A 16438-nucleotide genomic window follows, 5' to 3' on the forward strand; every position below is an offset into this window, starting at 1 on the left:
GCCGATTCAACCGACCAACGCTAACTCCTTTGTTAGGTCAACACACATCCTTTGTGGGGCAGTTTCATTTCACAATCGAGGATTACAAACATTCTTACATATATTCTAACAATTACAGGTGACTATATTATATAACACTGGGCCTTAGGATTTTTTTTCCTAATGTCACCATACGTGTATTCTACCCTTTCTCCAAGAAAGCTTTGTTAATTCAAATATGAGTCTACATCTGTCCTAGGAATGAATAAAATCTAATTAATACTTGGCCTTTCCTTGCTTTACTCACGATAGACAATATCTACCAAAAAGTAAAACAATAGTGAGAAGCTACAGATTAATCTTTCACAAAAAATATGAATACAAGTTTCACTGTTCACAAGAGCTCCAGGTAAACGATTCGAGAAATAATTCCAATTTAATCTACATTGTGTTGTCTTATTACCGTCCCAGGCATTATTTCTACTTACTCTCTATTCTTTAAGCATATCATTTTGGTAAATGCCAGATGGTGTAGGTGACGGGATAATGTGTTAAAGGGGTTTATGTGAAGAAAATATACGGAAGCTAATAAAAATTAAAAAGAATTTTCTCCCAAACTAGTATGTTGCTGAAAGATAAAATATTTTCAGGTAACCAAATTCTTGGTAATCCTGTAATATAGCTCATTTTGATCTTCATAGATTGATCTCTAGCCTCGAAAAAACTGTCATCAACGTTTTGGTGTTTCCGCAAACTGTATCTGCGATTACAGTAACTTTTTCAGGCTCCAAAACAGTAATGACTAATGTCCTTTACTGGTAATTCCGTCGACATTACAAATTCTAAGAGTATGTCAGCAATATCATTCTATCTCCTATTCTTAGAGATCTTGTCTTACAAGTTCTCTTTGCATCCATAGCTAGAAAATCAACATATCTTTCAGATTAGTAACACTACTGTTCAGGCTTCTAGGATGAAGTTATACAAACCCTGCATCTCAGCTGTAGCCGTTGACAGATGAAGTTTTGGCGCGAAAATACAATGGTGTACTCCCAACTTATTCAAAGATAAAGTATGCAAGAAATTGCAACTAGACATAGTTTATGCTCATAAAATATACATTACTATAAGTAATTATCCTAGGTATATGTCGACCAGTACTTATAAACAAAATTATTATAATTGCCAAAGTCAATAGTTTGTGCTGTGGCAACATTGCTTACGCAATATTTACTCCCGCCCTTTTGGGCCCTTCTGGTGAAGTAATTAGAGCATGGTAAATAGTCCCACCATTCAAAGATAACATGATATAACTATTCAAAAGTATAGAAAAAGTAATTTACGTATTATGTAGCTTAATTATTAATGTATTCTTGTCGTCATATATTATTACACATTTATGTAATGTAACCGTTGGCGTAGGAATATCAAAATGCTACTTGCTGATTGGCCAGTTTCTTTAACAGCTGATTCCTTCGCGCCAATTTTAATAATTTTTCAACACTCAAAGGATCTGGTCGTTTCTCACAACTACACCAGATTCAAACTTGAACTCAAAGGAACAACATCCTCCCTAGTTCGTCATGCCTGCTTATACCCTAGTCGAGAATCTTCGCAATGCATCTCTTGAGGATAAGGAAAATGTGAGTATTTGCTGTGTCGTATATATACTTTTTATAGCTTGGATTCACTAGTTTGATTGTTGAACCATGTCTATGCTATGGGTAAACAATCTATTGTTTAAACTTATTGTAGGCTTAATTCATTAAGTGATAAGTTTATTTTGCAATGAATCAATGTACATGAAGTGCAGATAATAAAAAGAACACAGTTCTAAATAACAATTATAATTGCCGATGGTAACACATAAGTATATAGAAATGGAAGTAGACTTTCTTCGTAACTTCGTTTAAGTCTTCGAGATGAAACTGAGTATTCATACTTTATTTGCAACTATGTTGATAAGGTGATGTTACAATGAACGACACAAGTGTACAGTTGAATGTTGAAATTATATGTTTCGAAATTGAAATCCTGAATGTAGTTTTACTTGTGAAATTAGCTAGGCTTTGGCCAGGCCCATGCAGAAGCTGGGGGGGGGGGGGTTCCTGGGGATGCCCGAGCACCTGCCCCAAAAGTGCCCTTCACAAAAATATATGAAAATGAATGAATTTTTTTTCTCCAGGCTTTTTCCATTTTCTTACCATTCAGAAATTGCCTGTGAAATGGTTTTGCACCCTACCGGATAGTTGCCAAATACAAATTATAATACAAAAGTGTGAAGTGCCCAATTTCCTGCCCAAAGCACCTGCCCCTTGCAACGTCTGCACGTTACTGGCTTTGGCTAGAAGAGAATAGATTGAAAGTTTTTTGTACTCGAATGTGTTTTAGCTTTTTGAAAGGAACTTCCAAATGTTTAGCCTTGTTCCACATGTAATCTGCTTATTCCATGGAATTCCCAATAGATTACTTAATGTATTAGCTAGGTAGGTTTGTCAGTGTGCTAGGCAGAATACCCCAATGCCCACGAAACTTCCAAACTTGGACAAAAGTAGACAATTCAACTTTGCATTGTATGGGATACTTTGATATTTGAAACTAAAGCACCTTCCAGAATCCAGAAGAACACTATTCCTTTCCTATTGGCTTGTTAATTTTTCCTTTATTCTGGTTGTCTGTACAGTTTTGAGGTAGACAGATTGATGATATACTGCCCTTTTTTTTTTTAGTGTGTCAGGTGGTGGTTGGATAAGGTTAATATGTGAACTGGTGACGATAGATAATTATGGTTTATTCATTCTTTTAATGTTCCAGAAATTTTATCAACTTAGGTTGTTCTAGGCTCTTAAGAAATTTGCACTTCATTGTTGCAGATTTGTGTTCTTGCTATGGACAGGTTGCTTATTATTTGATGGTAGGGACATAGGATTTCTATTTGTATTACTAATTCTGAAATTTTTCTTCCAGGTGTCTGTCCAACCCCCACGTGTGCTGGGTGAGCATAATGCAACACCTAAGGATAAGGCTGTGGAGCCTGTGACTAAGCAAAAAGTGGTGAAAAGGGTAAGTTTGAGAGTTCAGAATATTTCTCTTGATTTCCACTCTTGCATTCCCTTCCTATCTACCTCTGCTGATTTTGCATTCATGTGGTTGTGGGCTTTAAGCCCACAATTGTCAACAGCATTCCCTGACCCAACATTTTTAGTGCACAGAGGAAAGGTGACTGCTTTGTCTATTCAACTGTCCTTTCTCCCTGTTTCCTAGTTCTTCCTTGTCAAACCCCCCCCCCCCCCAAACTTCTCCAGCTCTCCTTTCCTCCCACTCTTGCCTCCTATCTCCCCCAATAGTTGGATCAGGTTTGGTGTAGTGCAGGTAACTATTGGTTTGATTTCATTTTTCCAGAATATTGCAGAAGATCGCGAAGTAGAACCTTTGCTGCGAGACAATCCCAACCGTTTCGTTATCTTCCCAATCCAGTATCAAGATATCTTCAACATGTACAAAAAAGCAGTGGCATCCTTCTGGACAGTAGAGGAAGTTGACCTGTCCAAGGTAAATGTTTTATTTTTATATGCTACATTGTTTATGGCTTATGCAAAGGACTGGATGATAGTGACAGATTTGTGGGTTAGATAAAGGGTTGACTTTTTGTACAAATTCCCTTGGGAATAGAGAGTATGCCTAGTCCCATCACTCCATCCAGTTTTAGTCAACTTTTACAGCCAGAGTAGGAGAACTCAATGGCAGTATTCTCCCCCCACCACCACAAGGGACAGGTGAAATTAGAAATGTATATTCAAAGAAGTGATATAGAACAGTATTAAGTGGTGGGGGGGGGGCAATAATGGATGGACAGTCTCTGTACAATGAAGTAGCATAATTTCTTGGTAGGTATTTCCTCATAATATGTGTTGCTCTGGTCTGGGACACCCCATATAGTCCCAAAAGTATCTGCTGCATACTACTGAGCAAATTATACAGGCCAATATTGTTTACATATATCCCCCCCCAAGACAGGGTGATAGTTGGGAGTGGGTACATGAATTTTGACTAACTTATAAGGGCAGACCTTGGTGTGTAAAGGATGTATGCCATTGGCAAGGCCACCATACTCGTACAAGAGAGAGGGCCTTTTGATATTGATAAAGTGGTCTAGTATATAAATACATGCTTGTCTTGTTTAATGTGCATTTCTATGGGAAGGGTTCTGATTTTTATGGAAGCTGAATTTGGACAGGGTAAGACTAGGCATCCTACTCTTATTAGTTCCAGAGGATATTCCTAGAAATTTGCAAAGGCATGAGAGGGTCTGGAATTTTTCCAAGCAGAACCCTAAGGTTTGAGTCTTAATATGTGTGGTACAGATGAGAGTAAAAGGGAAGAGGTAGACAGTATGTGTGAGAAATTTTTATTGGCATTGAGTGAAACTAAGTTGAAAGGGAGGGGCAAGTTTGGGAGAGTAGAGGGGAGGGAGAGGAGTGGCTGTTAATGTGAAGAGATAGGGAAGTGTGGTGGAGTGGAAGGCTTCTTCAAGGTTAATGTCAATGAAGGTGAAACTGGGAAGGGAGATGTGGGTAAGTGCATATGGGCCTGGTAGTGAGAAGAGTGTAGAGGATTTTTAAGGTTTGAATGAATGTGTAGAGTTAAGTTTAGAATGTCCATGTGGTATTAAGATGTCTCAATGCTCGAGTAAATGAACTGAGTGGTTGGGAAGTGTGGAGTGCCAGGAAATTTTTGTAGTGGAGATGTGTTTAGGAAGAAAGTAGAGCATAGGTAGATATGGGAGAGGGTGGTTTAAGGTAAAGGTGGGAGTTTACTTGGGATGTAGTCACCATGGCTGTTCAGTTTATACATGGGTGGGGTGGTGTGAGAGGTAAATGCAAGGGTAATTGGGTGGTTAAAGAAAATTGGAGATAAGCCAGTTGTTTACTGACAACACTGCTTTTGTAGCAGGATCATAGGAGGAATTAAAGAAGGGAGTTGAAGATAAATGAGGTAAATGTAAGGTGATGAGATGTACAAGAGAGGATGGCAGCAAGTTGGAAGTATTGAGGGAGAGACTGGAGGAAGTGATACCTTTAGATATTTGGGTGCAAGTGTGGCAGGAAAGGGAGTGGTGGCGGTATATTGAGAGAAGCAAGTATACAAGTCTTTTCGGTATTTAAGTGTAATGAGAAAGACATTTGGGAATTTTTACTAAGAGGACATTGTATGAAGGCATGATAGTGCTGACAGCACTGTATGGGGCAGAATTGTGAAACAAAGAGGAAGGTTGTAAATGTGCGAGATGAAATTCCTGAAAAGTCTGTTGGTATGGGTTACTAGGCTGGATAGGGAGAAATGAGGTGAGGGGGAGAGTTGGTGTGGAAAGGGAGTTGAGAGATTGTTTATGAAAGTATTGGGATGGTTTGGACATCTAGAATGGAGTGAAGAATGATTGGTAAAAGATGTGGAAGGCAAAGGCAGAGAGAGTGAACAGTGGGGATCACCAAGGATGAGGTGGATGGATGTGGAAATGTCATGTGTTGAGTAAGGAAGGGAGAAGATAGGGGAGAGTGGAGAATGGTTGTGTGTATATGATGCATGGGAGTATGCGTGCATGATGTATTGATGCAGCCCAAAGGTATTTCTCCCAGTCCCCTCTTCTGCATGAGGTGACAGAGGAGGGTTGCCAATTAAATGAAGCTGCTTTGCTGTGGATGTGCTGTCTTGCTACATTGCTTCTAACTCTGGGCAGTGGGAGAGATGCAGGGATGACCTTGCTTCTAACTCTGGGCAGTGGGGGAGATGCAGGGATGACCATCATCCACGGGAAGCCAAGAGAATGGGGAGGGGTGGGAATGGATTTATGCCTTCGGCTACCTCCCTTGTATAGGGTGGGGGGAAGCTGTTGGTATATGTATACTTGCATGGTGAAAGAACAGATTACAGCTGTAACTATTTTATAATGCTCTTATTGTGATTAAATTGCCTGTGGTGGGTGAAAAGAATACTGCCACCAAGTATTTCCACTTGGATCGTAAGAGGCGAGAAAAAAGGGACGGGGAGTGGGACTAGGCATCCTTCACCTTGTAGCCCCACAGGGGACATTCCTTAACAAAAAAGTAAAGGCATAAGAGGGTCTGGGAGTTTTCGGACCAGCACCCTAAGGTTTGGGTCTTTTAATGTGTGGAGATGTGGTACAGATGAGAGTAAAAGGGAAGAAATAGGAAGTATGTTTGTGAGAAGAAAGATGGATGTGTTGGCTTAGAGTGAAACTATGTTGAAAGGGAAGGGCGAGTGTAAGTGGGAGGTTATCAGCAGTGAAGAGAGGGCAAGGGATGGAAGGGGTGGCTATTCTAGTAAGTGAAGAGATAGGTAAACGGGCAGTGGAGTGGAAGGAGGTTTCCTCAAGGATAATGTGGATGAAGGTGAAACTGGGAAAGGAGATGTGGGTCTTTGTAAGTGCATATGGGCCTGGCAGTGAGAAGATTGTAGAAGAAAGGGAGGCCTTTTGGATAGATTTAAATGAGTGCATAGAGGAATTAGGGAGAAATGTCTGTAATAGTACTGGGCGACCTTAATGCTAGGGTAGGAAATGGTCCAGTTGATGGAATGGTTGGGAAATATGGAGTTCCAGGAAAGAATCATAGTGGAGAGTTGGTGGAAATTGTCTAGAAAGAGAGTTGATGATAGCAAATAGTGTTTCGGAAGAAAGTCAAGCATAAGTACACATGCGAGAGGGTGGTACATAGAGCGTTGATGGATTATGTAGTGATAAATAGGACTATGATAGGAAGAGTTAAGGATGTATATGTGCTAAGGGGAGAGGGTGGGGGAATATCAGATCATTTTTTGGTGGAAGGTAAGTTGAGAGTGGAGGATAGATGGAGAAAGGAAAGGGACAAAAGGTAGGGAGGTGCTTAGAGTGAACTCTTGGAAATGGAGGAGTACAAGAGGAAGCTGGAGGAGGAGTGGGAGGGTGTGGAGGAGGAATGGGGATGGTTCAAGGAAGGAGTCACAAAGTGTGCAAGGATGGTGTGTGGAACAAGGACAGGAGGAAATAGAAGGAAGGGTTACAGTTGTAATGGTGGGATGAGGATACAAAGAAGGTTGTAGAAGAGAAGAAGCAAGCTTTCACAGATTGGTTACAAAATAGGACAAGGGAGTCATATGAGAGGTATAAAGAAAAGAGAAGTTAAGCAAAAGGTAAAGGAGGCAAAGAGGAGAGCAGATGTGAAGTGGGGTAAGATTATGACAAAATTTTGAAAGTAATAAAAAGATGTTTAGGAAAGAAATTAAGAGAGGAAGAGGAGGCAAATAAAGTAGAGAAGAAAAGTTAAAAGATGCAGATGGAGAGATGATAATGGAAGAGAAGGCAGTAAGGGGATGATGGGCAGAATATTTTAGGGAGTTGCTAAATGTGAAGGAGGATAGGGAGGGAAAGATAGTTGCAGTGGGAAATGCTAAGAAAATAAGTGATGAGTGAGGAAAATGGAGGAGAAATAAGGAAGGATGAAGTGAAGGCATGATTAAAGCGGGTAAGGCACCTGGTCTGGATGGATGCCTTGCAGAATGTCTAAAAAAAAAAAAAAAAGGGAGGTACAGTGATGGTGGACTGGTTGGTGAGGTTGTTTAATGTTAGCTGGAGGAGTGCCTGTATAGTTCAGGCACCTGGTCTGGATGGATGCCATGCAGAATGTCTAAAAAAGGGAGGTACAGTGATGGTGGACTGGCTGGTGAGGTTATTTAATGTTTGCTGGAGAAAGGGTAGAGTGCTGGAGGAGTGCCTGTATAGTTCCACTTTACAAGGGAAAAGGGGACAAGTGTGAATGTAGTTTCAGAGGGATTAGCTTGTTAAGTGTCGTTGGGGAGGCTTATGGGAGGATCTTGATTGAGAGGATTAGGAGAGGAACAGGGATTAGTTGGTGAGGAACAGTGTGGATTTAGGACAGGTAGAGGTTGTGTAGATCAGATCTTTGTGGTAAGACAAATATGTGAGAAAGCTATAGGAAAAGGGAAGGATGTTTTTGGGGCTTTTATGGATCTGGAAAAGGCTTACAATAGGGTAGACAGAAAGGCACTGTGGGAGGTTATGCAGATATATGGGATCAGGAAAGCTTCTAGGAGCTGTCAAGAGTTTTTATGAGAGTAGAGCTTGTGTCAGGATTAGAAATGGAGAGAGCGAGTGGTTCGAGGTAAAGGTGGGACTTCGTCAAGGATGCGTTATGTCGCCCTGGCTGTTCGACTTATACATGGAGGGGGTAGTGCGAGAGGTAAATGCAAGGGTAGTGGGTCAAGGATTGGAGATGGTTAAAGAAAATAGAGATAAGGGGGAGGTGAGCCAGCTTTTGTTTGCTGATGACACTGCTTGTGGCAGGATTGGAGGAGGGACTGAGGAAGTTGGTGACAGTTTGGGAGAGTATGTGATAGAAGAAAGCTAAAGATAAATGTGGGTAAAAGTAAGGTGATGAGATGTACAAGGGGTGAAAGTGGCAGTAGACTGGAAGTGAACATTAAGGGAGAGTGACTGGAGTAAGTGGATAATTTTAGATACTTGGGTGCAAATGTGGCAGGAAAAGGTGGAGGTAGAATGTAGATTGAGATAAGCGAGTAAATGCCTTGGGGGATTGAAGAGTGTAATGAGGAATAGACATTTGGGAATGGATGCTAAGAGGAGACTGTATGAAGGAGTGATTGTGTCGGCAGCACTGTATGGGGCAGAAACATGGAACAAAGATAGGAGAAGTTTGAATGTGTTTGAGATGAGGTGTCTGAGAAGTATGATGGGGGTTACTAGGCTAGATAGAGAAATGAGGAGGTGAGAAGAACAGGGGTGGAAAGGGAGTTGGGAGATAGGGTTGATGAAAGAGTATTAGGATGGTTTAGACACATGGAAAGAATGAGTGAAGAAAGACTAGTAAAAGAGGTATGGAAGGCAGATGTGGAGGGAGTGAACATGAGGGGACGTCCTAGGATGAGGTGGATGGATGGGGTGAAGGAGGCCTTGGGGAAGAGGGGAATGTCTGTTGAGGAAGGACAGAAGACAGGGGTGAATGGAGAATGGTTGTATATGGATGATGTGATGTGATGCATGGGGTGGAATGGGTGGGGGTGAGGTAGTGTGTGTGAGCAAATTTGACGCAGCCCCGTCTTCTCCTTTTATGCATGGGGGGACGGAGAGGGGGGGGGATCACCGATTTAATGAAGCGGCCTTGCTGTGGATGTGCTGTGTCTTGCGACACTGCTACTGACCCAGGGCAGTGGAAAAGGTGCAGGGATGACCCGTCATCCAGGAGGTGCTAAGATAAGAGGGAGGGTGGAGGGGTGTGGAGTGTATTCAGGGATGGAATGGGTGGGAATGATTTTATGCCTTTTCCTTTTTTTGGCTACCTCCCTTGTAAGGGGGGAAAAGCTTTGGTATATGTATGTATGTATGTATTGTGATTAATCAAATCTAGTCAGGCAACCTAACACTGCACAAATATTTGACTCCCTCTTTTGTATTCAAAGTCTGTACAGCCCCTCCATAGAATCATTTTTGCATGTATACCCAAATGCCTTTATGTGGGCTGCTTTGTATATAAAGGGGGGAAATGCTATAGATATGTATGTGCAAGGTTGCATTGATTTTAGGAGAAAAGTAGTGGAGGAAACCTGTTCTCTCCCGTTTTCCCTTTGACTTGTGATCATGGCAATATTGCACCACAATCTGAGAGGGGCCAGGAAGATATAGTTGTAGAAGGGGTCCATGGGATATTACATACATATACCAAAGGCATAAATTCCATTCCATTCCCACATATTCCACTCCCATTGACCCCCCCTTCCTCCCTCGTATCTTGGCTCCTGGATGACTGGTTTAGAAACAGTGTTGCAAGACACAGTAAGGCTACTTCATTGGCAACCCCCTTCTCCATCCCCTCAGGTGGACAGAGAAGTCAGGGAAAAATCCCTTTGGACTGTCATTATTTTTCAGTCCCACTCAGTAGTAGCACTAAAATTGCTTTGAGTAGAAATTTTAAACTTGTATGTGAATGGTGTGGTTCTAGCCCATACTGTCAGCACCCAAATGCATGCAAGGTGGGGGACAGATGCCTTTTCACCCACAATGGGTCAAGCACAAGTTGGGTTTCAAATGGGTGATGGTCTTTGTTTTGACCAACCACCATTATAGACAAGAACAGTTCTTTTGTTACGTGTGCAAGATTAGTGTATATATGATAGGATTCTTTCCCTTATAATGGAGGTAATCTGTCAAGGCACATCCACTCCTTTGCAACATCCTTTTTCATCTCATCAACTTTTGGGTGAAGGAATATCCCTGTCTTCTGTCCACTGCCCAGTTCCTTAGCAGTGCAACAGGGCAACTTGACTTACAAAGGCAAGAATAGTATATTAGTGTAGTTGCCCATCTATTAGATATTACCTATGTGGCTAATTATCATTGTTATATTTCAGGATATTGTGGATTGGGAGAAGCTGAAGGATGGAGAGAAGCACTTCATCACCCATGTGCTGGCTTTCTTTGCTGCATCAGATGGTATTGTGAATGAAAATCTTGTTGAACGATTTTGTCAAGAGGTGCAGGTGACTGAAGCCAGGTGCTTCTATGGGTTCCAAATAGCAATTGAGAACATCCACAGTGAAATGTACAGTTTACTTATTGATACCTATGTCAAGGACACTGAAGAGCAACAAAGGTTGTTTAATGCCATTGAAACATTACCTTGTGTAAAGAAGAAGGCTGACTGGGCTTTGAAGTGGATTGCCAGTGAGACTGCCTCATATGCAGAACGTATCATTGCCTTTGCTTCTGTGGAAGGAATCTTCTTCAGTGGCTCCTTTGCTGCCATTTTCTGGTTAAAGAAAAGAGGTCTGATGCCTGGTCTTACCTTCAGCAATGAACTGATTTCTAGGGATGAGGGTCTGCACACTGACTTTGCATGTCTGATGTTCAATCATCTAGTTAACAAGCCATCAGAGGAGCAGATTAAGGAGATTGTAAAGGATGCCGTTCTTATAGAACAAGAATTCCTTACAGATGCTTTGCCTGTGAATTTGATTGGCATGAATTGCAAGCTAATGAGGCAATATATTGAATTTGTTGCTGATCGTCTACTGGTAGACTTGAAATGTTCTAAAGTTTATAATGTTGAGAATCCATTTGACTTCATGGAAAATATTTCACTGGAAGGGAAGACTAATTTCTTTGAAAAGCGAGTTGGTGAATATCAAAAGTGTGGTGTTATGAGCAGTCCGGAGTCTCGTACATTCACTTTGGATGCAGACTTTTAGATGATGAAGAGGTTTTGTAATGATCTCAGCTTGCCTTTCCCTGTTTAAATTTCAAAGTACATTTTATTTTCACCTTATTTTCCTCTACATTACTAATAATGCCCAACTGTGTTTTATCATTTCATCTTCAATCACCATACACCCCCCCTTCCATTTGACTTCACTTTTAAGTATTTCTCCTGTATGAATGTTAATGTTTCCAGAGATGAAAGGAATGACAGTATTGTTATTACTCTAAGATATTTAGCTTTTTTTTTTTTTTTTTTTTTTTATGTATTAATTTAGTGACAACTTTGTACTTAGGGATATGAACAAGTAAATCTCTTAAATGTGCATAATGTATTTGAAAGTTGCTCGAGTGCGAGGTTGTGTGTCTGCAATGCCTGGTGTGATTATTTTGTAATAAATATTTTGTGAATAGACCTTCTTTTACTCCACCCCAGTGGTTACATGTTATTTGTGTAGGATGGTTTGTGTGCTTGGCCACCTTCCTTATAAGGGGGGAGGGCTTTAATAAAAAAAAAAATTAGTATTATAAACAGGGCTGGGGAGTCTGAGTCGGAAGCATTTATGGAGTCTGTAAAAATATACCGACTCCAACTCCAGTTGAATTTAATTTTATAAGGCCTTCGTTTAGTCTGTAGAGTTGTGTAGTGCACACTCCTTATAAGTAGATTATATATAAAAAAAAAAAATTTATAAAATGTAAAATCTCAGTCTTATCTTTGTGGTCATTCCACTAAACCCCCAAAACATCCTTGTGCAATGCTGGCTTTCAAATTTATACATACACCGATAAACATCTGAAGTATTGCTAGAATAAATCAAACGCCTCTGTTTTACACCTGTTGACACAGTAACAGGAGCTGTAATATTCCTGTCAAGTTCCATATGCATCGTTTCCATCACTCCATCATTTAAGTAGTTTCTCCCGCTGCTGTGTTGCCAAACAGTAGGATAATTATGATTTCAACTGTAGACTAACGCAATAATACTATCTCTGCACTCCTTTCCCCTCTATACTTTTTAACATTGAATTATTGAAACATGGATATTTAAAATTAAAAAAAAAAAGTTTCGCGTTTCAAACATGTCCAGCTGTATCTTGTTTTGTACTCGTATCGATAACATCGGTTCCAGAACCAGAGTTATGTCAATCGCATAGCAGTACCAGTACGTAGTTATACCAAGAGGTACTTGTCAGTAATTTCAGTACATTAAGACAAAGAAGGTTTGAAAACATGAAGTATAATGATACCCAAAAAGTATGTATGATGCATATACCTTTCAGTATCATACATGTTCAGCCTTAACACTCAACCTTGTACCGTATTCGTATCAATAAGGTTTATTTTCTCTATATTTACTGTTTCCTTTCAAGAAATTTGCCTACTTTTTTTTTTTTTTTTTTTTGTATTTGCAAAACTAAAAAATTCATACATATATTTACAAAGGTTATATTTCAACTTTTGTTATAAAAAATAGTATTTGTTTTTTAAATGTACTTATCACTTCTTTGCAAAGATATATATTATGCCAAATGTCTTACATTATAATCTTTTTTTACTGAATTTTCTTCAATATCCTTTCAAAAATTTTGTCTACATCAGTTATAAAGTACTAATGAAGAGGTCAAACAGGAAAGCCACACTATAACATATTTATTCTTTGATATAAACTAGTTATAATGATATAAGTCTACTCAAGATTGGAGTGTATGTGTGTTGCATAGGCTTTATGAAATATGTAGGCCATAATCAGTTAATTACATGAAACGGAGTCGGTGGTGCCAAAAATAGAGGAGTCGGAGTCTGAGGTTTTGTGTTCCGACTCCCCAGCCCTGATTATAAAACAAAAGAATATGTATGGGGGGGCTGCTGCTATGCATTGCCTCTAGCCTGGGTGGTGTGCTGGGGCCAATGCCTTGTCTCCATGAACCAAAGATTAGGAAACTGCTAGCTACCACCTTTGAATAATGGAAATGGGTGGGTGTCAGTTTGAAGCTATGAATGTATCCAATTTTATCTCTAAGGGTGAAAAGTCCTTATTATGCAAGGAAGGTGTCTAGTGGTTCACTCCTTTCACCACCTTTCTTCATCTTAGCTCCTTGTGGATGATGGGTCATCCCTGTATCTCACTAACTGCTGTGGGTTAGAAACAATATGGCAAGGCAACTTCACTTAATAAGAGACCCCCCCCCGTGCAGAAAAACAAAGTACTGGAAGAATCCCCTTTGGGCTGCATCAAAATACCACACGTCTACTCCCGAAACCCACTCCCCTCCTGTGCATCAGTGTTATGTACATGCAGCCATTCTCCACTCTTACCTTCTACCTTCCCTGCTCAATGCCTTTCACCCTGTCCATCCATCTTATCCTCTATCGCTGCCCCCCCCACCTCCCAAGTTACCTCTGCCTTCTGCACCTCTTACTAATCATTCTTGATTTCTGTGTCCAAACCATCCCAATACTTTTTCATCAGCCTTTTCCACCCCCATTCCTCACCTTGTTTCTCACTATCCAACCTTGTAACCCCTACCATACTTTTGACTTTAAATATCAAACCTTTAAACTTTCCCTCTGCCTCTTAACCACTTTAGTACAACTAAATTCTCATGAGCAGCATTGGCTGCCATATGTAATTTGCATCACACTACTTGTATTATAAAATATCAATTCACTGCTGTATTACTCATCCGCTTTTACTCTGAGTAATAACAAACAAAATGTGATCAAACCAGTAAGGGGGAAAAAGCCTTGGTATATGTATGTACAGAATGAGGGTAACTTGTGTACAACTACAAGAAATGTATAATCAAGACATGTATCCTTGTGTACCCACTTGCACCGCATGATGCCTCCATAGGCATCATTGTACTGAAGTGGTTAAATTGAAAGTGCCCCATACAGTGCTGTTGGCACATTCCTAAATGCCTATTTCTAAGATAAGAGGGAGGGTGGAGTGTATTCAGGGATGGAATGGGTGGGAATGATTTTATGCCTTTTCCTTTTTGGCTACCTCCCTTGTTAGGGGGGAAAAAGCCTTGGTATATGTATGTATGTATCATTTTACCTCCACTCCCTTTGTCACAAGCAACCCCACATACCTAAAGCTATCCACTTTCTCTAGTCTCTTCTTTGGAAGGCACCACTAGTTACTTAGTGGGTGGAATTTATTTTTTTCCTATTACATGATTTTTTGTGCATATACTGGGGTATTGGCTGCATGTTATTGTGGGGTTAAAAGCTGCTTAATAGTATGCAGATGATATTTTGGGGTCTATATGGGGTGCTCCTATGGACTAGAGTCACGCATAATTTTGTCAGTGACAGGAAATCTCTCTTCATAGAGAAATGATACATTGTACTGGGAGTGTTCATCCATTATGTTGTCCTCTATTCATAAAAAGTGACAAAAACAGGATGGGGAAAAGGACTAGGCATTCTTCTCTGGGAGATTTGCAACCAGAACCCTGAGATTTTGGTTTGATGTGTGGATGTGGTACAGATAAGAGTAAAAGGGAAGAGATAGTCAGTAGGTTTGTGAGATGAAAGATGGATGTGTTGGTATTAAGTGAAACTAAGTTGAAAGAGGGGCAAGTTTGGGAGGGTGTCAGGAGCGAAGAGAGGATAAGGGAGAGAGAGTGGCTATACTAGTAAGTGAGGAGATAGATAAACATGTGGAGTGGAAGGAGGGTTCTTCAAGTTTTTATGTGGATGAAGGTTTTGTAAGTGCATATGGGCCTGGTAGTGAGAATAATGTAGAGGAAAGTGAGGCTTTTTGGATAGATTTAAATGAGTGCATAGAGGGTTTAAGGAGAAATGTGGAGTGCCAGGAAAAAAGTTGTGGAGAGTTGATGGAAGAGATGTCTAGAAAGAGATAAATAGGGTTTAGGAAGAGAGTCATGCATAAGTACACATGGGAGGAGAGTTTTGGGTGTACATGTTCTAAGGGGAGAGAGTGGGGGGAATATCAAATCATTTTTTGGTGGAAGGTAAGTTGAGAGTGGATGATAGATGGAGAAAGGAAAAGGGCAGAAGGTAGAGAGGTACAGAGTTAACTGGTACTAGGGAGTTGCTAAATATGAAAGAAGATAGGGAGGGAAAGGTAATTGCAGTGGGAAGTGCTAAAGAAATAAGGAAAGATGAGGTGAAAGCAGTTATTAGAATGATGAGAGCAAGTAAGGCACCTGGATTCGATGGGTGTCATGCAGCGCCTAGAAAAGGGAGGTACAGTGATGGAATGGCTGGTGAGGTTGTTAATGTTTGTCTAACAGGTTAGAATGCTGGAGGAGTGCCTGTATAGTTCCACTTTACAAGGGAAAAGGGGACAAGTGTGAGTAGTAGTTTCAGAGGGATCAGTTTGTTAAGTGTAGTTGGGAGGGTTTTGATTGATAGGATTAGGAAAGCAACTGAGTAATTGGTGAGGAACAGTGGTTTTAGGACAGGTAGGGGTTGCATGGATCAGATTTTTGTGGTAAGATATGTGAGAACTTTAGGAAGAGAGGCTGGAGGAGGTAGATATACAGCAGGAAATGGAGGTAAATTGTAGATTGAGATAAGCAAGCAGGCCTCTCACATGGAGGAGAGGGTGCATATGCCTAGGGGCAGCAATTCTAGTCTAGACATACCACCCACAAGGCTGACAAAATATATATAAAATAAATAAATAAAAGGTCAAAGGAGCCCTGAATATTTTATTGCAATATACGAATTTTGCATTAGAATCAACAGAATATGAAATATCTTTCCCTTATCCTTTCTGCAATAGGGACATTCAATAGCATTTTTAAAATATGTTTGGTTATTTTGCAAACCAATAGCTATAATAGGCAGTAAGGAATTGTGGAAATGGGAGGTGGCAATGGGGATGGGGCATCACTGAGAACTTTGCCCCAGGGTGGCACTTAGGTCATGTAAGGGCTCTTTAAGCAAGTAAATGTCTTGGGGGATTGAAGTGTCACAAAAAAAAGATATTTGGTAATGGATGCAAAGAAAATTATATGAAGGGGTGGTTGTACCAATGGCACTGTATGGGATGGAGTTTAAAAGGGGCAGAAAGAAGTTTAAATGTGTTTACGATGAAGTGTCTGAGAAGTATGGTAGGGGTTACAAGGTTGGAAAGAGAAATGAAGAGAGTGGGTGTGGGATAGGGCTGATGTATTGGGATGGTTTGGACATGG

General features: G+C 40.5%; 1 protein-coding gene across 1 annotated transcript; it reads left to right on the forward strand.

Annotated features, from left to right (window-relative positions):
• The first annotated feature begins 1466 nt into the window (after positions 1 to 1466).
• Positions 1467 to 11676, forward strand: LOC143040954 (ribonucleoside-diphosphate reductase subunit M2 B-like). The gene is made up of 4 exons (XM_076212390.1): positions 1467 to 1622; positions 2947 to 3042; positions 3382 to 3531; positions 10420 to 11676. The coding sequence occupies exons 1-4, from the start codon at positions 1563 to 1565 to the stop codon at positions 11254 to 11256; spliced, it is 1143 nt and encodes a 380-aa protein (XP_076068505.1). The 5' UTR covers positions 1467 to 1562; the 3' UTR covers positions 11257 to 11676.
• Positions 11677 to 16438: the final 4762 nt, after the last annotated feature.

Source organism: Oratosquilla oratoria, chromosome 2, assembly GCF_046742065.1.
Source record: "Oratosquilla oratoria isolate Oo_2021 chromosome 2, ASM4674206v1, whole genome shotgun sequence".
NCBI classification, from domain to species: domain Eukaryota; kingdom Metazoa; phylum Arthropoda; class Malacostraca; order Stomatopoda; family Squillidae; genus Oratosquilla; species Oratosquilla oratoria.

Coding starts and splice junctions, on each gene's coding strand:
- LOC143040954 (XM_076212390.1), top strand. CDS start 1,563: ATGCCTGCTTATACCCTAGTCGAGAATCTTCGCAATGCATCTCTTGAG. Junction 1,623..2,946: donor CTCTTGAGGATAAGGAAAAT/GTGAGTATTTGC, acceptor TTTTTCTTCCAG/GTGTCTGTCCAACCCCCACG. Junction 3,532..10,419: donor AGGAAGTTGACCTGTCCAAG/GTAAATGTTTTA, acceptor GTTATATTTCAG/GATATTGTGGATTGGGAGAA.